This window comes from Emys orbicularis, chromosome 4 (assembly GCF_028017835.1).
Source record: "Emys orbicularis isolate rEmyOrb1 chromosome 4, rEmyOrb1.hap1, whole genome shotgun sequence".
Taxonomy (NCBI): domain Eukaryota; kingdom Metazoa; phylum Chordata; order Testudines; family Emydidae; genus Emys; species Emys orbicularis.
In genome coordinates, this window is record NC_088686.1 from 117,260,066 (window position 1) to 117,283,544 (window position 23,479).

The window sequence follows — 23,479 nt, forward strand, 5'->3', positions numbered from 1 at the left end:
AATACTCACTTGTATATTTTGGAACTGGTCTATTGCACAAGAGGTTATTTTTGCTTAAAGTATCTGCCATTGAAGAAATAACAGCTGAACAGTAGTTAACCTACAAAACAAGTAGTGGTTATGTTAATTCTATTTCTGTAATCCTTCAGATTAATTATCCTTTACAAATCTAAAAAGTTGAAAATCTAAGCAGTAATTATTATTAAACTTCCTAAATAGCATTTCTATTAAATCAAATAGACTGAACCATAAATATCTAAATTTCTATTCTGCATATATACACATATCTATAGGTGGCTCAAACTTTGAACCAGAAAAATAGGTGGCTTAATGTATCTAGCTAAAATATTTTTTGAGTGTTGCTTTTGAATTTGGCCATTTATCTTTACCTTTTGGTGTCAACATTGTTTATTGAATACAAAGTATTTTTAAGGAGCAGTGAAAAATGTATTGGAAAAAAGTTCTGCGATAAAAGTAATCAGATAAGCCACAAGGCCAAAAGTTCACTGGGGAGCTCTAGTGGCATGGAAAACAATAAATGTACTACTTAGTACTTGGATAGTGCTTAACATTTTTAAACTGTTTTACAAATGTTAATGTTTATTTAAACACCAGCTGCTTGTCATCAGAAATTTAAGATGGAATTTCCTTGTATTATTAGTGTTGCATATTTGTAGGTTAGAATATCTCTTTGAAATGTCTGTTTGCATTCAATATGCTAACAAGTCAGTGTAGATCATATCAGTGAAAATATAACTTGTATCAGCGGATGTGGGCATTTTCATAAACTATGTATAATTTTAACATTAAAAAAAATCCAACTGCCAGCCAGTGTCATTTCTAAATAGTTAATTTTTATCTCTGTCAGAGCCATGAAATTCAGCCTTGGAATAACGCTCCAGGCATGAGACACTTTTTTTTTTTTTTTTAAACCAGCTGGAAATGGAATTTATGCTTTACTTGCTTTACATACAGTAGAATTTGGATTTATCAGTATTCACTTTGAGTGACCATTGAGATCCGTGGATCAAATCTTACTTTCCAAAAGCTGGTGCCCATGTGTTGTCGCCTTGCTTAAACTGCTCTATGGGGTTTTTGATTGCATGGAAGTGATTTCAGTTTCCCTATTTTCAAAGACTGGAAAATAGTTTCATGGGATTTGAGTGTCACTTGACTGTCGTTAAGAGATTTAACAGTTCAAGGGAGGACTTCAAGGGTTAGGTTTAAGCAGAAAGCTACCTGAAGAGAGTTGAACCAGCAATAGTCCACTGGAGGGAGAGGTTGGTCTGGCAGGACCAGCAGAATGAGAGAGAAATGCAGTTACCCTCCCCCTTCTCTCTAACATTTGGCAGGCCAGTGAAGATTCTCTCTCTCTTTCTCCACAGAAATAAACAATAAGGCCACCAGGGGCCCTAATGGCAACAGAATCCTCTTTCCTTTTGCCCTCGTAATGTAAAGTGAACCAGCTAAGGCCTACATGCCAACACCACCCCCTCCTTGTAGAGAAGGTCAAGGTCAAGTCCAAACAAAAAATGAAGAGAATATTAGCAAAAGGTCAAAAAAGTATATAAAAAGTGTTACTTGTGATTCCAGAGATCTAAGCCGTTTCTCTTGCTCCTTCATTCCACTAAAATGTTTAGACAGGTTGTCCACCCTAATACAAACAAAGCAGAGACACGTACTGAGCAAAGACATCTGCAAATTACAGCTACATCACTCTTAACAGACATCGAGCTAGATAGATGTCTGCCTGCTTTGCATTGCTGAGGTAGGAGCACCCAGAAGGCTGCCTGCCCTAAAGGGTCATTTGGGGATTCCCTGGCATAGAGAGAGGGTATAGTGAGAATGCAGGGGGTAGGGCTGGAGTACACAGCAGTCTGGCCAATCCTCGTGTCTAATTGCCCCTAGGGAATCATTATATACTGAGTTAAAGCAGTCCTTAGGTTACTAGGACTTGTGCCATGATCCATTCAGTTTCCAACTGCTCCAGGAATCTGGGAAGGTGTAAAGCCAGCTGCAATTCCTTACCCCTCTTTCCGCAGCAGCACCCAATGTGAGCTCAGAACTTGGAAGGCGTGCACCTATAGTATTTTTATCACCAGCTAAGAAGTACTAGCTGTTTCTTGAAACCTTTTCAAAGTGTTCTGTTTCCAGAAACTAGTTACATACTTTTAATTGGTAATAATCAACCGCAAAATATCCATGCTAGCTCTTCCTCCCCCACAAAGTCCAAAAGCTTCTTCAGAGCTCACCCGAATGTATCCAAACTATTTTAGGCCTCCCTGTCCGTACCCGCTTCACCTGATGGCACTTTCCCCAGGCAGCTTCTTCCTCTCTTTCACCCTATACACGCATGAGCCTCAGTGCAATCCCTGAAGTGTCCCCTGACTTCTAAATCCCTCTTCTGAATTCAGCTCGTTCAAATCTCTCCCTTCATTGGTGATATTCCTTGAGCATCTATGTGGGAGGCTCTTACTGACTGCTGGGTTTGGATCTAATGTGTTCTGGCCTGTGGCTTCTGCAGCTCAGGGGTCAAGGAATATGTTCCTAGTCTATGCATCTGGGGAGGCTACAGATTTGATGAGATTTTTGGAGACAGGAAAATGGCCCTTTCAGTGCAGCCAGAATTACTGCCTGCCACCAGCAAGGGTAGAAAGCCGAAAAGGTGGTATTTATCTGAACCTTTTCCAACTTCATAAAGTTTTTGGCTCTGTTTCAGATCAGGAGCAGAGAAGTTAAAACTGGTTCTTACTTATTCTCTCTTCTGCCCCGCCCCGACACCCCCCAAACCAGTAACTTTATCCCTAACTTACAATATTTAAAACTAACAATGTCATTGTCAAAAAAGGCTCTTTTAGGAGGCAATTAGATGTGTTTTTATTGTTTGCTATAAGAGCTATTAGGCTCTGCTTGGCCATCTTGCTTATTCCCAGGGCCACAGGTCTAAAGTAAGTCTGTGATTCTTTGATGACTCTAAAGTAAAAATAATCTAATTGTTCTAAGTTATTATGAATAAACAATCAAATCAGGCAGTTTTTGTGTAACGATTAGGTGGAGGGGAAGAATATTTTTGCTGCATATTCAAATAGGCTGTTCTAGGCTCCAGCTATGATATAAATTAGAAAGGCAAAGGCTTGTTTTGAAAGAGCACTCAAAGCAAAACCATTAGACAGCATAGCTAATTGATTCCAGTGCTGTCTGTTTATGCCGGAACTGAAGTTTGAATGAAACTTTTGCAACATGCTGGCTATCTTTCACAATAATAGTTACTGCATTTCAGTCATGTTATTAAATGCCTCCCCAAAGAAGGCTTACTCATGTTGCCTTAGGTGTTGCTTTACATGTATAGCTTACTTCTCCCTTAAAATAATGTATACTTTTGGGTAATAACTTAGTACTTCCCATCTTCAGAATGCTATATAAAAATCAACTCATCCTTACAATAGTCCTGTCAGATAATGTTCTCCTCCTCTTTCATGTGGTGTAAACGGAGCGAGGTTTAAAAACATTGTGGAACTAACATGACATTTACTGCAATCACACTGTTCAGCCCTCGTTTGTTATACTACTTCCCTCACCCCGGGCTTGTTTTGATTGTAAGATCTTTGGGGTAGAGGGTCTCTGTTACTCTGTTACTCTGTACAATACCTAGCACATTGAGGACCCCTTCTTGATTGGTCCTTATGCATTACTGCTATAAACATGATTTATAATTCCCCTGTAATAACAATGGGGAGCCGGCGTGGAAGTCAGGAACTCCTGATCCTGGCTCTAAGTCATGCTCAGACCACTAGGCCACAGTGGTATTCATCAAAGGTGAGTCAAAGACCTTCACTCACAGCCAGGGACTCCGGGCAGCTGGAGCCAGGGCTCGTGCCGCCCACCCCAGTGTTTGGGGGCTGCAGGGTGCCATGCTGCCCTCCCCCTGGTGCTCCGGGGCTGGTGGCACTCAGGCAGCCAGGGGGCAGGCTGGCGGCCATGGTGGGGGGGCCTCTGGGCTGTGGCTAGCCTCCCTGAGCCCAGGGTTCACCTTCTCCCAACTGTGAACATGACCAGAATCGGAAGAACCAGGGCTAAAGTACCATGTGAAAGGCTGTTCTTTTAGCATTTCCAGATTAAAGCAAGGAAGTGCTGGAAATCTTGCAAGAAATTCTGAAACAAACAATGAGATTTCCAACATGATTTTCAGATGCATTTTACTTTGGTTGGTCTTTATATCTCAAGGACAGTGAGAACTTTACAGCTCTCACAGGATGCGTATTTCCAAACTAACTGCACTTTGTTTTTAATGTCTTGCTCCACATATAAGCTTTGGGAAGCACCTGAACTTCAGTATGTTTATCCAAACTACGATTGCCTGGTGTCCAGTTTTCGATTGGAACGCCTGGTTGAAAAGGGACCCTGGCAGCTCCGGTCAGCACGGCTGACCGGGCCGTTAAAAGTCTGGTCAACGGCGCAGCGGGGCTAAGGCAGGCTCCCTGCCTGCCCTGGCTCTGCGCAGCTCCCCGGAAGCGACCGGCATATCTGGCCCCTAGGTGCAGGGGCAATCAGGGAAGCTCCGTGTGCTGTCCCCACCCCCAGCTCCGCAGCTCCCATTGGCTGGGAACCGTGGCCAATGGGTGCTGCAGGGGCAGTGCCTGCGGGCATGGGCAGCACGCACTGTGCAGATCCATCTGGCCGCACCTCAGCCTAAGGACCGGACATGCCAGCTACTTCTGGAGCAGCACGGAGTCAGGGCAGGCAGGGAGCCTGCCTTTGCACTGTGGACCGGGAGCCACCTGAGGTAAGTGCCACCTGGGTGGAGCCTGCACCCCAACCCCCTGCCCCAGGTTGGAACCCCCACACACACCCTAACTCCCTCCCAGACCCCGCACCCCAGCCCTGAGCCCCCTCCTGGAGCCTGCACCCTGCACCCCCTCCCGTACTCCTACCCCAGCCCTGAGCCCCTTCCTGCACCCAAACTTCCTCCCAGAGCCCACACCCACTCCCACACTTCAACCCACGGCCCCAGCCCTGAACCCCCTCCTGAACCCCACACCCCAACCCATTGCCCTAGCCCAGTGAAAGGGAGTGAGGGTGGGGGAGAGTGAGCGACGTAGGGAGGGGAGCTGCAGTGAGTGGGGGGGGTGGGGCTCAGTGAAGGGGCGGGGCAAGGGTGTTCGGCTTTGTGCAATTAGAAAGTTGGCAACCCTAATCCAAACCTGCAGAGCAACAAAGTTCACCCATCACTGCATCAAAAAAATGTTGAAAGATGAATAGAAATGTACTTGTTAAATGTTTTCTTTAGTCTTTCTTCGTTACTTTCTTTTTTCTTTTGTTCCAGGTTTGCGAGATAATTTTCCTTTTGGACCACCTCCCATGTTATGATTTTTTGATCCAGGCAGTCTGGCAGATCTCTTTCTGTGGAAAAAGACATTAAAAACACACCTTTATAAAAAGACGTATGTGTGTTGGGTGGGGGGCCAGAGGGGGGGGGGGCAGCATGCGTGTACAGGAAGGAAGGTCAGTGAGTTGTAGATTTGCCATGCTAAAATTTGGGAGATAAACTGTGGATTTACTATGGCAGAAGTGTCAGGTTACAGTGTAAAGAATTGTGGCTTACAAGTTTTCCTTTAAATGCAGTTTAGAGTCATTTCTTCACTGTAAGGGTGTTGACGTTTCTAAAAAACTATCTTGCCTTAGCCCAGATGTGACCTCATTCAAGACTGCTTTTATGAATGCCCCAGTCTTACTGAATTGTTACACAAATATTGCAGTTCTAAGGAATTTACAAATATTACAGCTTGGTTACTCACTGACTGTCAGACCTTACCAGTGTTCCCCAAATAGCAGTGAAGGAAAAAGAAAGACTCCAACAAAGAGAGGAGTGAGCTGACTGGCAGTTAGAAATAGCTGGAGGCAGGACACTCAGAGGCCCAGTCCTTCATTTATTTATTTGAGGTTTTACTTTAAAGGCAGGAAGCCCAGAAATACACAGAGGCTCAAAGGTGTTAGGGAGAAAGAGCAGAAAGGATCCAAAGAGCTGGGATGAAGCTTCTACAAAGAGAAAGTCTAAATGCCTTCCCTTAGCTCCTAACTCCTCCTTGTCTAGCTCTAATCCCATCTATATGGGGTTGACTTTTGATTCCTTCTCCACTCCAGTCTGTCTTGAAGCACTGCCTCAAAGTCTGCAGCTAATCAAATCCTTTTGTATAACATCCAACCATCTAGTTACAGATCTTTCAACCCTTCCATTATCCTCCATTTCTAAGTTTAACACCCTGTTTCCTATATAGTCTTATGATGTTGTTTTCACCTGCCCAAACCATCTAAGTCTGATTTCCCTCAGCTTTTCTGTATTTGGTGCCACCTTTACACTTCCCATAATTCATTTGCTCCAAACATGATCCGTCCTTGTAACTCCAGGCATCCATTTTCATTTCCACTGTATTCAAGATTTGCTCCTGTCTGTTCCTCGGTGTGCAGTATTCAGAGCCATACAAAAGCACAGGCCTAATTACCATCTTGTGGATCTTTACTTCGATAGGCATTCTCCTATCGCAGATAACTCTGCTCACTTCTCTCCATTTGGTTCATGCGTTTCCTGTTCTGTTTATACTGCCATTAATCTGTACTATCGAACCTAGGTACTTCCCCTAGCTCCTAACATCCTTTGCAAACTCACCACCCTGCTCTTCATGTGTGGGTGCTGATCAGGTTAGCTGAAGTTTATGTCAGGCTTTCTATTATAACCTCCCCTAATTGCAATTGTAGCCATATAACCGCCTGACAGTGAAACAATGGATACCTGTCTCTCTTGTATGGTTTGAGCATTGTTTTAAAGTATAGAAACAATGTTTTAGTTACATTAATAGCAACAGAATAGGAGGAGGAATCTGTTTTTTCAGGCTTGTTTAATATATAGTATTGCTATTTCAACAGTGGAATTTTGCATGCAGCCCAGTTGTTAAATGTTTAGTCTTTTTATACAATGGCCATTTCCTTCCGTGATCTAAATGGGATTTAACCTGTGGAGACTTGGGTTCAAATGCACTTTATTGTCTAGGCTATAATAATTAATAATTGATAAGCAGTATTCAAGCACTGCAAATAAAACATCATAAACTCAGCCTCTTAATACTCAAATATAAATGCATTTATTTATTTGATTTATAAAGACAAATGGATGGCCATGGAAACCTCTGGGCAATTGGACATCCTTTAATTTCATAATAACATTTTTAATGCAGTGGACAGCTCACACAACTTCCTCAAATGCCTGGGTAAAAAATGGACCTTGCAGCCTGCCTTGAGGGCTAACGTATCTGGCCATTTAATTATATTGTACAAAGAAAAGTTGATGCCTTGTGGGAAAACTCTAAGCCCTCTTATTTTAGAAGCTAGATTATAAATCATATTTTTACATATGTATTCTCACACTGTTTATGAATGAAGACATATCAATGAAAATAGAAGCTTTTGGTTTTTGAAAGTTTATTTGCTCTCCTCTGTTTCTTATTCACCACCTGTGGTCAGGCTCCTCTGAATCACCTGGTTGCTAGCTGTTTGTTAACAACTCACCCAGATGTTCCTTTTTGTGCTCCGTCTTTTTGAAGATTCTTCTGAGAATCAGATGCACGTGGCTAATAATGATAAATGGTGGTGCCAACGCTGGACGACCATGGTATTCCACAATCAGGTTGTAACGCTGAAATTTCCAGAAGATGTCTGCGTTGCCCTGAACAACTTGAAAAGTATAACTTTAACCAAACAAAAAAAGTATGTTAAGCTTTCCCCTCCATGATCCTAAAATTTATTACTATAAATTCAAAAGTATCATTTTTTCTTTAGCCTGAGTGAATGCCACCCCACTGCTGTCACTCTCTCATTATCTTTTATTTTAAAGAGGATCAAAGTATGTGCACCTCATTAGAGATTACATTACTTGCAGTAATTGCCTTCAGACAGTAGACAATAAGACACAAGCCTTTTAAAAGATGGTAACTGTAGTGTGCCAGAGTAAGGCTGTGGCCTGGTCTACACTTAAAAGTTAGGTTGGTATAGCTATGTCAGTCAGGGCTGTGAAAAATTCAAATCCCATAGCTTTGCCAACCTAACTTTTAAGTGTGGACCAAACCTATATCAGGCAACCATACTGAGCCAGATCCTCAGCTGGTGTGAATCAGCAGGGCCGCCCAGAGGATTCAGGGGGGCTGGGGTCTTCCCCCGCCGCTGAATTGCCGCCGAAGACCCGACACTTCGGTGGCGGGTCCCGGGATGGAAGGACCCCCCACCGCGGGTCTTCGGGGCACTTCGGTGGCAGGTCCCGGAGCCGAAGGACCCCCTGCCGCTGAAGACCCGGAGTGGAAGAAGCTCCGGGGGCCCGGGCCCCGTGAGAGTTTTCCGAGCCCCCTGGAGCGAGTGAAGGACCCCACTCAAGGGGCCCTGAAAAACTCTCGTGGGGGCCCCTGCGGGGCCCGGGGCCTGGGGCAAATTGTCCCACTTGCCCCCCCCCCCCGGGCGGCCCTGTGAATCAGCACAGCTCCATTGACTTCAAGGGGCTATGTCAGCCCCTAAACCAGTCAAGGGATTCCCCTATGAGAGGATCCTCTATGGGCAGGTCTGCCAGGTGTACAGCTGCTTTCACCTGCAGATTTGTATATATGTAGATTTTACCTGATTTTTTTGGTAAGAAGGAAAAAATGTTTCTTTTGGTTTTTTCCTTTGAGGGATATAATGAAAGGGAGAAGGGAAATTAAAAACTGTGTGATCGTAAAAGTTTACCTGCAAAGTGAAGATTACTACTAATTAGTAAAATTGCTAATAGATCCAAAATGCTTAGAGAAGCATTTATGTATATGTATGCATGCATGCATTTTTATTAACCCTTCTCTTCCCACCCCACAATCCCCATCTCAGAATTAATTAATTGACACTTACCTGAACATAGCAATCAGGAGATTCATAAGTAGCACATTGGTGACCAATAAGAAAGTGACCAACAGAAGTATGACAAGCCAATTGGCATAGGTATTGGAACATAATGGTGAATTTTCCTGAGGACTATTCAGGGTAGAGGTACAGTTCTCAAGACGCATGCGAGATGCTGCAATGGGGGGAGGTAGGGGAAATAAAACAATAGTTTTATATGTCTACATTGCAATTTAAGCTGTAATTGTCGTGTGGATACGCATACCCACACTAGCTTTAACTGAGCTAGTACAAATAGCAGAAGAAGTGAAGATACGGTGGCACAAAGCATGGCGCAAGCTAGGAACTTATGTTACGTACCCAGCGTCCCTGGTGGGCTTGTTCATCCCATGCAGATTTAGCTTTGCCACCAGATCTTCACTATAATTGTCACCTGTGCAAGCCGGATTAAAGCTAGCATGGGTTTGCTTTACCCTACAACTATACCTTAAATGGCAGTGCGGACATAGTGTGTTCTGCTGCCATGTTTAATCATTAAAATGGTAATGATAGCCTCTCAGTTTGTTTGCCATTAAGCTGATGGATTTGGCTCAAGAATTTAACATTATGCCTGAAGTTTGAGGTACTATATGTCATAGATAAGTAGAGTGTGAACTATGCCTGAATTAGCATCCCTTAACCTGTCTTCTTTTAAGAACGAGAAACTCAGACAACAAACAATGCATTTTCTGTTAAGATACAAATCAAAAGCAGTGACTATTGATTACTTAATATGAGATATAATCTCTACTAGATGTAACCACCCGGGGAATCTCATTCTGAATGTCTCAGGTTTACTAGACTTCAAACCCCATGGGGATGCTTACACCAAGAGCCAGGTTTGTAGCTTCAGTTCTTAGAAGAATGACTCTCTACTGCTTGAGCTACAGGAATAATCCTTCATCTGAAAGCAGCAGATGACTCAACTTTTTAGGTGGACAAGAGGGTAAGAAAGAGCCAAAGTTTCTAATATGAGTTCAATATACACATCCATATTGTATATACAATGTGCCCTTGCTTTAGAAATGTGAGGGATATGCAGCTCCAGCAGGACTTACTTGACAGAGCTACAGATCTTTGCTGCTCCTCCAGTGCCAAGATGGCCTTCACAACTGGCCATTAGGAAATATCCAAAAATAGGTTTTCGGAGTCTATTGAGGCCTATTGACTATTCCATTCATCTTAAACAAACCCCCTCTGAGTGCCTCAGTGATGTTTACCACCTTGGAATTTTGCCTTTCAGGAAAACGTGCTTGAAGCTCTTTTAAAACTTTAGTTATTAATTGAACATCTAAGCCCATTTTCAAACTTCAATTTTCTTTCAGGAATCCTGAAAACAGATACTTGCAATTGTCTTTTCTATCATCCCCAGCCTGTCCTGTAAATCTTCTAATCTCTTATCAATTAGTTTTGAGTTCTTAGTTTTAGCAGCTGTGATCGCCCACACTCTTGCCTCCTAGCTGGCACCTCCTGGGTATGCATTTAACAAGAGAAAACTCTCCACAGGAACCTGCTGTCTTGACTTTCATGCTGTCTCTGACAGCTTCTCCAAGACATCTTTTCATCCGCTAATAAACAGGTGAATGTGAGGGAAGGCTGGCTTGCTTTGTTTATTCCATTGTACCTCTTGGATCACTCTCTATTTCCTCATGCTTGATTTGAATTTAAATATTGTTAATGTTTGGCACTGCTGAGAATGGGGATTCTGTAGCATTCTATCAGATGTCCTTAGAATATGGCCTACTCTGTATTTACTCCATTTCTCCATGGGTAATGCCACCCTAGTACTCTTATGTTCCTGTACTTCTATTTCTGGTGGGTCAATTGGTTTGTTTTTGTATATTGTTTGAAATGCCTGACCATACGGTTACCAGCCTCATTCAATTTTGGATAATTCACTCTGAACATAAGGTGGTGCTGCCTCCTGATTGTGACTCTGAAGTACAAGGACTTGTCTACATGCAGAATTGCACTGGTTTAACTAAAGCTGTGATTTTTCTTAAAGCTGATTTAGTTAAACTGGTGCAAAAGGCTATGTAAATGCTCTGATTTCAGTTTACATTAGGTTTATTTGGGTTTCAGTTAAGTCAATTCGGAACAGGTTTAATGAAATAAGTCATTGAAATAAGGTATCAACCCAAGGGTTTGCACCAGTTTAACTAACTCGGTTTAACTGTGTAGACAAGGCCTGCATTGATGCTGCAGCACAACTTGACAATATACATTATAACATCCAGATATTGCAGTGCAAAATGTCATTACATCATAACATGCAGACTTTTTCCTACAGGACAAAGATAAGAAAGTGACAACCCCAGTCTGGATGCCTGTGCTCTGATTAATGGTACTTATTCTATGGTGGTCTGATCAGTTAAAAATCAATTTCTCACTGTCTATTTCATCCAGTGGAATCTGCCCAAATATCTGAAGGTAGGGACGATAAAGCACCCTTCTGAATATCCATTCTACTCGGCTGTCATCAGGATGGAGTAAGGCTTGAGTTGTCACACCATAGGCAATGAGCCACACACTCAGGAAAAAGAGAAAGAAGAAAACATCCTTCATCTAAAGGAGAGAAAAAAAATGTTGACTGAAATTATTAATGTACAGAGCAGGTTTCTCTTGTTTCTTTAAGAACTTATTTTTTGAGGTGGAATGAGAGAAATTCTTGTGCCCTCTGCCATCATACTATTCTTGTTTTGTGATCAGGATTTGCCTTTGTGACCTTTTTGCTGACCATTCCAGCTAAGGGCATGTTTTAATTAAGACTCTGACCCGTACGTGATTAAAAATGTGCCTTATTGAGATTTTCAAACACAGGTTTTCTGTGAGACCTTGCAGTAGGATTGACTGCCTTGTTGAAAGCAGGATAATCTGAAGAGTATCTGATGTTCTGCTAAAACTCCCCATTCCAACACTGAATCCCAAATGACATTACTCGCTGGAGAATTCTGAACAGCTGTTAGAATAAACGTTGACCCATGCAAGGTTCATGTAAATTTTGATTGGGTTTCTCTGCTGAGTAATATGGTTGAAGATTAGTTTTTAGGACCCTCTACTTTTAAACATTATGTTTCTCCAGAGAAGCAAAAGTAATTATATCCTAAAATACTTACTTACACTTGAAATATGTATTTGTTTTTAATAACTTTTTCCCATTGGAAAAGAAATATTTCATCCCATCCATATCTGATTTGAAACAGTCCATTAATGACTGTACATAAGAATGGCCATACTGGGTCAGACCAAAGGTCCATCTAGCCCAGTATCCTGTCTTCCAACAGTGGCCAGTGCCAGGTGCCCCAGAGGGAACAAACAGAACAAGTGATCCATCCCCTGTCGCCCATTCCCAGCTCCTGGCAAACAGAGGCTTAGGGACACCATCCCTGTCCATCCTGGCTAATAGCCATTGATGGACCTATCCTCCATGAATTTATCTAGTTTCTTTTTGAACCCTGTTATAGTCTTTGCCTTCACAACATCCTCTGGCAAGGAGTTCCACATGTTGACTGTGTGTTCTGTAAAAAAATACTTCCTTTTGTTTGGTTTAAAACTGCTGCCTATTAATTTCATGTGGTGACTGTAGATTCATTTAAATTAGATTTTATGATTGGCCAGCTAGCTGAAAGCCTAGGTATTTTAATCCTGCAGGAGATCATTTGAAATTCCAGTTAGTAAAACAAGCTAAAACAGACAAGAGATAGTGGGAGTATCTCAGACTTTTGCCAATTTACTTTATGGCCTGAGATCATTCCAAATTTGTCTATACACAGGGACTGTGATGTTGCGGTTGCTAAAAAGGAGCAGTGAATGATCTGGAAATATTTCTTTGTGATCTTTATTTGCTACTTGAATTTCATTAAATAACTGGATTTGCCCTATTTTAGAAACCACTAGTGCTACAGCAAGATGAATAAGGAGTTAAGCAGTTTTGGCTTGCCTTTCTATTCAAGGGGAAAAGTCTGATGTTATCCCATTTGATATATCTTTGGAGCCAATATCATTTAGTGAAATACGGTTCTCTTTCTTTGATGTAGGGCTCAATCCTGTACCACTGAAGATAATGGGAGTTTTTCCCATTGATATGGATGGGAGCAGGATCAAGTTAATATTTTATGGCCTTCTCAAGACTAGAGCTTTTGTTCACTTTGTAAAATGTTAATTGATTCTGTGACTTAATACAATTATAAATTAGGGCTGTCAATTAACCGCAGTTAACTCATGCAATTAACTCCAAAAAATTAATCGCAATTAAAAAAATTAATTGTGATTAATCGCAGTTTAAATTGCATTATTAACAAATAGAATACCAATTGAAATTTATTAAATATTTTTGGATTTTTTTTACATTTTCAAATATATTGATTTCAATTACAATACAATACAAAGTGTACTTTATATTATTTTTTATTTCAAAGATTTGCACTGTAAAACTGAAACAAAAGAAATAGTATTTTTCAATTCGCTTCATACAAGTACTAGAGTGCGATCTCTTTATCGTGAAAGTGCAACTTACAAATGTAGATTTTTTTTTTTTTTTTTGGTTACATAACTGCACTCAAACAAAACAATGCAAAACTTTAGAGCCTACAAGCCACTCAGTCCTACTTCTCGTTCAGCCAGTCGCTAAGAGAAACAAATTTATTTACATTTACGGGAGATAATGCTACCCACTTTTTATTTACAATGTCACCAGAAAGTGAGAGGCATTCGCATGGGACTTTTGTAGCCGGCATTGCAAGGTATTTACATGCCAGATATGGTAAACATTCATATGCCCCTTCATGCTTTGGCCACCATTCCAGAGGACATGCTTCCATGCTGATGACGCTCATTAAAAAATAATTCATTAATTAAATTTGTGACTTAACTCCTTGGGGGAGAATTGTATGTCTCCGTCTGTTTTACCCGCATTCTGCCATATATTTCATGTTATAGTCGTCTTGGATGATGACTCAGCATATATTGTTCATTTTAAGAACACTTTCACTGCAGATTTGACAAAACACAAAGAAGGTACCAATGTGCGATTTCTAAAGATAGCTACAGCACTCAACCCAAGGTTTAAGCATTTGAAGTGTGTTCCAAAATCTGAGGGGACGAGGTGTGGAGCATGCCTTCAGAAGTCTTAAAAAAGCAACACTCCAATCTGGAAACTACAGAACCCGAACCACCAAAAAAGAAAATCAATCTTCTGCTGGTGGCATCTGACTCAGAACATAAAAATGAACATGTGTCGGTCCACACTGCTTTGGATTGTTATCAAGCAGAACCCATCATTATCATGGACGCATGTCCTCTGGAATGGTGGTGGAAGCATGAAGGGACATATGAATGTTTAGCACATCTGGAACATAAATATCTTGCGACGCCGGCGACAACAGTGCCATGAGAAAACCTGTTCTCACTTTCAGGTGACGTGAACACGAAGTGGGCAGCATTATCTCCTGCAAATGTAACCAAACTTGTTTGTCTGAGCGATCGGCTGAACAAGAAATAGGACTGAGTAGACTTGTAGGCTCAAAAATTTTACATTGTTTTATTTTTGAATGCAGTTATTTTTTGTACATAATTCTACATTTGTAAGTTCAACTTTCATGATAAAGAGATTGCACTACAGTACTTGTATGAGGTGAATTGAAAAATACTATTTCTTTTGTTTTTGCAGTGCAAATATTTGTAATCAAAAATAAATATAAAGTGAGCATTGTATACTTTGTATTCTGTTATAACTGAAATCAATATATTTGAAAATGTAGAAAACATTCACAAATATTTAACTGGTATTCTATTATTGTTTAACAGTGTGATAAATTGCACGATTAATTTTTTTAATTGCTTGACAGCCCTTTTATAAATGTAATAGACCCTGCACAAACACTTGTTCATAGTGATGGTTTAGCCTAGTGCTCAGCCTGGAGGAGTTGGGAGCTGCAGTTGTGAGTTACTCTCACTTGCATTCTGTAAGCATAATTTGCAATAAAAACCTATGAGTACGGTGTATGTGATACTACACAAGCATTAATACATGGTTTTCATTTATCCTCTTGGTACTCCAAGCAATGGGATATAAGTGTTCCAGTTATTCCAGTGGTGCACAGATGTGAACAGTCTGGTAGCTTTTAAGTTTATTAATCTTAAGCCTTGTCTAGAAGAGAGTTTCTGCTGAGCCCTAGGGTGAGTTAGGATGGGAAACAAATGTTTGTACATGGCTATATTCGCATTTACAGTCAGATTAATTCCATGTTCATTGTTAACAGGTGCTGTTTGACCTCTATGATTAACATACCCAAATAAAAACCACCAAACTGTTCAGGTCTGTACCTACGTGCAGTAACTGGAACTTTTGTACATTTCCTGCAGCTGTAGGGTAGTAAATGAAAACACTGTATCAACACTTCTGCCTTATAACACACGGAGTACTAACACATTCTCATTATAAATTATGGTTAGAAAGCAGCTCCTACCTCCGCCAGGCACTAACCCAGATTATCTCTAAAGGGATATGTTCCTCCCTGCCGCTGACATAATGGTAGAGTTCTTCTAGAACTGGCTTGTCTCCCATTTCAGATTCTTTGCTCCAAAAGAACACAGGCCCAGCTCCTCAAAAGTATATAAACACCTAACTCACCTTGAAATCAACAGGACTCAGAAGCCAAAATACCTCTAAGGATTGGAGCCCCAACTCCTGAACCCGACAAGCAGTTATATTTAAACCGAAAGGGAACAGGAAAAGAGAGACCAGGACAGTGGGGAAGGAGAAAGAAAGAAATGGCAATCCCCCTGTGCAGCCTCCCAAATTGTAAGGGAGTAAAACAGGGGAGAACAAAGAAAGAAGAAAGAAACAAAGGGCTCGATTAACAGTTGCCCTGCACTTTTGTATAATCACTTACAGCTGTGCTAACTGGGTATAAAATGCATTGGGGTAAATGACTACACAAGGTGCAAGGCAATGCTGACTTGGATCCAAAATCTGTGCTACAGACCTCTTTGAGAGGAGCCACATCTGGCTGGTGATAGCTCTTAATGATGCTGCAATCTAAGCCAAACTAGAGGACTTTAAAAAAGCAGAGTTATACAGTGACTTCCTTAAAATTATAATGCTCAAATTTTTGTTTTGTTTATTTCACTGCAGAATCCACAAGAATCTCTCTTTGGGAGAGCTCATACTCACCATTCTTTCCACAATTATGATCTTTGGCCCTAGTTGCTTGTGAATGGCAAAAATATGTATAAGTCTCAGAGTGAACACCATGAAATCAATGGCAAGTACTGTACGGCCGGCTTGAAATGTTGAGTTCAGCATTCTGCAAAACAGACCGAATGAAACAGCCTCAAACACCACCCAGACACCTTATTTCTAGAGTTATACATGTTGATTCAATGTGGAATCTAGGCAAGGAAAGGATGTGTGCTTAGGGCTTGTATCTCACATGAGCCACAACCATCACACTGTAAAAAAAATGTACCATCTGCCAATGAGCAGCATCCAGCTACTGCAGGAACACCAGCCTCCCCATGTCAGCTGTGGTGAGGCCATATAAACCACTAGAGCTACAGAGAGGTGAGATAAGTGAGTACATCGACTTGATGTAGTCTTAAAGAGGAAATGGTGTTTCCCTCTGCAAGTGTTTCTATGTGCCAGATACGTTTTTCTGTAGTCTGCGTGACAGCCTCTTTAGCCCAGTGGAAATTTAGAGCTCATAGAGGGGTGCTTTCAGCCCAATTTACCACCAGTATAGACTCTACTGTCTCAAAACTGATGAAAAATAAAAGCCACCTGCACCTTCCCTCAGATGCATGCATGAGCCTCCTGTGGACTGTGGCAGGAATAGTCCATGTTATAGTACCTGCCTACCTGGCTCCATGTGACAGATATCTGACCATGTCACATGAAATGGATACAGGGGCAAAACTCTTGAAAGATACCAACCTGCAGGTCACTCCAATTATAAACAGAAAGATGGCCACCATATCACACTTATTCCAGTTATCCTCCACGTACAGTTTAAATTTCTTAATTAAATTCATGTCTTCATCTGTAAAGAAACTCTACAAGGGAGCAACAATTGTCAGTGTTAGCTTGCCAGCTCTTGTGATTTTAGTGTGAGTCCTGTGATGTTTCCTGTTTTTCTGCAAGCCCCAGCTCCTCAAGTCAAGTGATTACATGAACATCTCAGCTTTTTCTTTTTCTTTTTTAAAGAAGGTATATTTCTGACCCCCATGGTAATAGAGAAAAGCTTGAAAACATGACCCCACTGCATACTAGAAGCTCAGGCCCCCGAAAGCAAATGAAAATAACCCAGCATATATTATTTAAAAAAAATCTCATAATATTTAAATTAATCTCATGAGTTTTTTGGAGGCTGACTCAATTTTTTTTCAACATTGGGGGTTGGCCATATTTGTTTCTGTTTTATAAAAATCTTTTCAATCAGACTGATCTCAATTTCCAGGCATGGGCTCCTAAAGAGCGTATTCAAACCCTGGATGCTTAAACTGCCACTAACTAGCTTTGAGCATCCAGACAGCAGTTGGCTCTCTTATTTAGGTGTCCCTGTCTCAAAATTGGGCTCTTGATGCTTTACGGCTGTATTACAAACAATCCTCAGCCCAAACATCCTCTGTGATCACCTTAGTGCTACAGGATACAACAGTCCGACATAACATCTTTAAAATATGCTCAGCTGATTTGTGACAAATTGGTGGTCGCCCTCCGAGCTTTCACAATGTTGCAAGCCATGGCCGTTCAGAATTTCCTAGTAAAAGCGAGGCTATAACCCTGATCCTCATACTTCAGGAGCACTGGCCCCCTACTGCTTGAGCTAAAGGAGAAGGCCCACTAATTCTTTTAGGGTCAGGATCTATGACAACAAGGTAAGCAGTCCAGGTACCCCCCAATAGAGGCCATTTGTGTATATACAAACTAGGCGGTTCCCTACAGTATTGTGGACACACCATTTCAGCTGCTAAACCAGGCAGCTGAGGATATTCTAAAAACAATTGCAAGATTAATGGAGAAATCTTTAAAAAAATCTAAACATAACCTAATGGCCTGAACTGAAAAGCATTTTAGAAAAACAAAAGTTAAACTGTTTAAGAGGCAAACTCATTAACCTCTTCACTCCTGAATATAAATATATATAAAATTCTGGAGGAAGTGGGAGGCAAAACAGTGGCAGATGGGATCATTCCAAGAGGAGGAAGTAGGGTGGATTAGCAATTCTGGGGGAACGGAGCTTGGATGTGGTGAGCGGAGCAGGATAGGTAAACAGATAGCTGTTAGACCAGAGGAAGGACTCAGCAATCCCAGAGCATCAGCAAACTAATATTGCTAGCAGCTGGAGTTTCTCCTGGAAGAATAAGGGGTAGAGCTGCAGCTGTGTGTGATGGAGGACTGGCATGTTAGCTGGGTGTATGTGAAGAGGAAATACACAAGCCTCTCTGGGTAATGAAAAGGTGCAGAGCAATGAACATTTTTCAGTGCTTTCCTTTGTGAAGCTGTCCTTGACATTTCACCTCTTGAAGACAATGGGATTACACAGCCTGTAAATCAACTCTGAATCTTACTACCTGAATTTAGCACAGTATTGTGAAGGTATGTATGAGGTTACTGACCTGTCGGATTTCTTCCAAGACCAATGTAAAAACCCAAAAGTAAAGTATAATCTCCTTAACAGAAGGCCCCTCAGGTGGTGGTGGTTTAAAATCCAGTAACAAGACATAGGTAAATAGAAACAGAAAAGCAAAATACATGATAACATTCCCCATAAATACTGTTACAGGTGCATTCCAAAACTTTTTCCAGCGAGTAAACATGAATGTTGCCCATGCTATGTTTTCAGAAGACCTCCGCTTCTCTAATTTGACATCTACCCTGTAAAACAAAGAGAGCAAATTATAGTGACAGCTTCTTAAAATCTGTTTGTAAAAGAACCCTGGGCCTGATCCTGTGCAGTGCCGAGGGTCTCCCCGGAGCTAGTGAGGGCCAGCTCTGCAGCTGGTGCATGTTAGAGGAGCTCCATTGAAATCAGTGGAACTATACTGATTTATGCCAGCTGATCTGGCCCTGATAGTGTAAGTTCTCCTTGAAGTCACTGGAAGCGCCTTGTCATAACAGAAACACTGCCAGGCAGCATTTAAGCTTTGTATGTTTTAAAACAAAACTGTACCAAACCTTTTACATCTTTTCATTCCTTTAGCTCGGTATTTGCTTTTCAGTACAGTGGAGTAGGTTTGCTTAGCGTTTGTTTGGTTTTTTGGTTGTGTGTGTGCGCGCATGTTTTGTTTTTGTTTTTTGGAGGAGGGCTAGGGTTTAAACATACCCCTTGAGCATTTGCAACACAAACACTGCAGCATCATACTAGTGCATGAGGACCAAAAGGGAAACGGATTCGTTACTATTCATTGTCCAAAATGAGAGCGAGACGTGAAAAGCGAACAGGCGCCATAAATGCTGACAAATAAATTTATCTTCTAAAACATATTTTGTTTCTGATAAACCAACGTACTATTTTTCACATAGGTGAGGACTTTCTTTTTAAATATATGATTTTAAACATGTGTGTTCCTTTAGGACCAGACTGAAATACCCTTACTCACATCGAGTAGTACCTCATTCCTCAAGTAGTGTTGCTGAAATCAATGGAACTATTCAAGAAGTGAGGTACTACTCGATACGAGTAAGAGTATTTCAGTCTGGTCCTAGGCTTAAAGTTATAGTGACTCACTCAAAAGTCTGACAGGAGTTTTCAGTAAAGAAGTCAGGCTTGTAAATTATTAATGTAAGCGCTGGCTGCACTGCGGTTGCCTGAGTGTTATGGGAACTGATGGAAAATCTGGCCATATACCTGCAAAACGTGCTGCAGTCGTTCAGTATATAAAGTGCTATATAGTGTAAATGTAAGTTATTCTGTGCGTATAATGGAAAAACCCCATATTTGGCAGCAATCCGATTCAGTAAAATCTCACGCTGTATATATTTTTTTACTTTAGTGTCTCCCCAGGCTGTGCTTGTTTCCATCTAAATTGCTGTCTCTGGACTAAGGATGTTATTGCACCTTTAAGTTTGTGTTCCTTGACGTGAAGGAGATCACTCTTTAATAAGGGATGTGCACGCTGGGGAAAGCTTCCTCTGCAACTCAAACAAAACACAAAGCAATTGATTCTACATGGGTTTTTTATTTCTCCTGGTACTATTTCTAATTTCTAAATATTTTAATTCATAGCCAGCCTGTTCTCCCTGCTTGATTCTCTAGGGAGCAGTTGTCATAACACTAAATTTATGACATGAGCACAGCCATTCCCATGGCAACAGACTGATGTCGTAAACAAATAATTATGACTTGGGATTCAGAAAAAGAAACAAACCTGGGAGGGAGAGAAATCCCATATTAACATAAACTCTTGAGACAATAACAAATGGAACAGAAAACATACTGGCCAAGAACCATATCCCTCCCTTTAATATGAGGACATCAAAATGTTTCATAGACATGAATTAATAATTGCTTTCTTCAGAGAGAGGTGCTATTATGCCCATTTTATGGATAATGAAGCAGAGAAACTAGTGACTTTTCCCAAAGTGTCATTAGTTCAATGTCAAAGCTAAGAATAGAAACAGAGAGTTCTGACTCTGTCCACTATATAACATTCCCTGAACTTCAGTTTTTCAGACCTTTCAAAGAATGCTAGTGAAACAAAATCAAATATGTGGATGATTTAATCATGTTTGTTGTACTGCATGTGTCTGATCCAGGTATTCAGCTCCCTTTAGCATCAGTGGGAGTTGTGTACTTATCACAAGGAGAATCTCTCTTTCCTGATTTATGGTGAAAACCTCTTGGCCACCTTCAGATCTAAAACAGATGGTTTTGTGGTTAAGACACTAGACTGGGACTCAGGAGATCTGCGTCCAATCACTGGCTCTGCTGCAGAATTTGTGTGTGTCCGTGGCCAAGTTAAATAACCTCCCTCTGCCTGGATCCCATTTGCAGAATGGGGATGATAATACTTTGCTTTCTCTAGTCCTACATCTTGTCTATTTATAAACAAAGGATATGCCTATGCTATAAGGGAAGGTGTGATTGTAGCATAGGTAGGTATACTTGTCCTAGGTTTAATCTAGCTAGCATGGGTAACAATAGCAGTGTAGAGATGGTGACATGGGTTCAGCATGGGCTAACAACCAATCACAGCTTTCCCTTGCCATACCCTCAGCACCTCAGAGCAAGGCCTGTCTCTTATTATATGTGTGTCTATCACTTAGCCTGAGAGGATTCTGATTGGGATAGAAACGGTTAGGTGCTACTATACTAAACATAATTATTGTGGATTTGGCTGTGAAGACCTGGGTAGAGAGGGATAAAGTATCAGAAAGTTCAGATCCCAAAGTTGAATGAGTTCAGAGTCTGCTTTCTGCATGTCTTTCAGCAGCCTGCTACTCAGACCTGTGCAGTTTTAGGCCTTAAATCCAATACACAGCAGCTGTCATTAGCTGAATGGAATGCTAAGAGGAGACTTGAGAGAATCTGGCTAAAACACCGGCCATCAGTTCTGTCAGTATGAGCTGTATAGACTGACTGAAGTTGCTTTGTTCATTTAAAAATAACTCCATGCTCCTATTTATCTCCCTCTTTCCATATACACAGTAATAACGACCTTGGCGCAGGGGATTTTCTGAGGATTAATGACTGACAAGGGAACCTCAGCTGTCCTTTGGGTTATCAGCTAGTCATTAATCCCCGAGAAATGTCCTGTGCTTTGACTGTTGTGTCTTAATTCAACTTCCGAATGATATTAACAGACTGACTCAGACTTACCTATCCCCCTCCTTGGAAAAAAGCAAAGTCCTTTCTGTGTCTAGGCTCTCTAGCTCTCTGAATGTCTCTGGCTCATTCTTTGATTGTACTTGTTCACTGTAAGAAAATATAATTATTATTGAAAGATGATGGAAGGCAGCTCTTCACTGCTGAACTGAGAGCTATGCAGCTATGTTACAGCAGCCTGGCCTGGGATCTCTCCCCAGTAAGAGGCTCTTATGTGGCTAGAGAGAACCGGCCAGGCTGTGTATTTCACATCCTGTAGGGGGAAAGCTGAAGATCCAGCACAGAAGGGAACCTACAAAAACAATGAGGAGTCCGGTGGCACCTTAAAGACTAACAGATTTATTTGGGCATAAGCTTTCGTCAGTAAAAAACCCACTTCTTCAGATGCATGGAGTGAAAATTACAGATGCAGGCATTATTATACATGAAGAGAAGGGAGTTACCTTAAAAGTAGAGAATACAGTCACATTTTAAGCATAGTAGGGGGCTGCACGAGGCCCATCCAACAACTAAATACCACTTAAGGCTTCTTAGGTTATGTCTACCCTGCAGCTGGGAGGTGTGATTCCCAGACTCATGCTAGCTTTGCTGGAGATTGCAGCACAGGTGGTGGCTTGAGCTAGCTGCCTGAGTTCACGTCTGCCTGCCCCCCTGCTCTGAGCTCCTGCCTGTGTGGCAACATCTACACTACTTCTAGCACACTAGCATGAGCAGAATTAGCACAAGTCTCTTTACCCACGCTGGGAATGACCTCTCACAGCAGCAGTGCAGACATACCCTTAGGGCTTAATGGCTGACCAGCCCTTCTGTTGGCCCCTCTGCCCAGAGGTAGTGTCACCCTCCTTTCTTTCTGTGATTATTTCTGTGTGCGCTATATTTTTCACTTAACTGTCTCTTACTGATTCTTCACCCCCCCACCCTCCCGGGACAGCTTTGACACACACAAATGTTTTGTTTATACCTGAATGCTATTAGATTAGTGTAGATTAGAAGAGGACACCAGAATCCGCAGATTAACTTCAGGATCGGAGTGCTTGTTGACATGTCTCCCCACCAGATTTTTGTCAAGAAGGCCTGAAAGTCAAAGAAAAAGAACAGAAAGTAAACCTGGCTTTGACACAAAGCAAGTGAACATGGAGCTAAATCATGTTTTTCTTCTGTGGAACCTTGAAGGGTGGGGCAAGAAACACTACCTAAAACTAGATTGTGGGTATGTCTTCATTGCAGAGTTAACTCAAGTTGTCTACACTCTCTTACTCCTCGCTAACCTAGCTCCAGGGAAAGCACCTATGTCTGTGCTGGCACAGCTCTTGTTCATGTATAGCACTAAGACAGGGGTGGGCAAACTTTTTTTGCCCGAGGGCCACATCGGGCTTGCGCAACTGTATGGAGGGCCGGGTAGGGAAGGCTGTGCCTCCCCAAATAGCCTGGCCCCCTCCCCCTATCTGACCCTTCCCACTTCCCGCCCCCTGACTGCCCCCCTCAGAACCCCCGACCCATCCACCCCCCCTGCGCCTTGTCCCCTAACCCCTCCTGGGACCCCCGCCCCTAACCGCCCCCAGGACCCTGCCCCCTATTCAACCCCCCCTGCTCCCTGTTCCCTAACTGCCCCCCTGGAATCTCCCGCCCCTTATCCAACACCCCGGCCCCCTTACCAAGCCGCTCAGAGCAGCATGTCTGGCAGCTGCGCTGCCCGGCCAGAG

General features: G+C 41.9%; 1 protein-coding gene across 1 annotated transcript in view; it reads right to left on the bottom strand.

Moving 5' to 3' along the window:
• The window catches only part of TRPM5 (transient receptor potential cation channel subfamily M member 5), a 55,690-nt gene that overhangs the window by 1,407 nt on the left and 30,804 nt on the right, over nt 1-23,479 (bottom strand). Inside the window, exons 14-24 of the mRNA XM_065402947.1 lie at nt 22,738-22,850; nt 21,771-21,866; nt 18,568-18,826; nt 16,883-17,001; nt 16,124-16,256; nt 11,340-11,514; nt 8,920-9,085; nt 7,561-7,739; nt 5,268-5,400; nt 1,582-1,654; nt 10-100 (exon numbers count right to left, since the gene is read on the bottom strand). Of these exons, the coding sequence (XP_065259019.1) occupies nt 10-100; nt 1,582-1,654; nt 5,268-5,400; nt 7,561-7,739; nt 8,920-9,085; nt 11,340-11,514; nt 16,124-16,256; nt 16,883-17,001; nt 18,568-18,826; nt 21,771-21,866; nt 22,738-22,850 (1,537 nt within the window). The remainder of the gene's footprint in view (nt 1-9; nt 101-1,581; nt 1,655-5,267; nt 5,401-7,560; nt 7,740-8,919; nt 9,086-11,339; nt 11,515-16,123; nt 16,257-16,882; nt 17,002-18,567; nt 18,827-21,770; nt 21,867-22,737; nt 22,851-23,479) is intronic.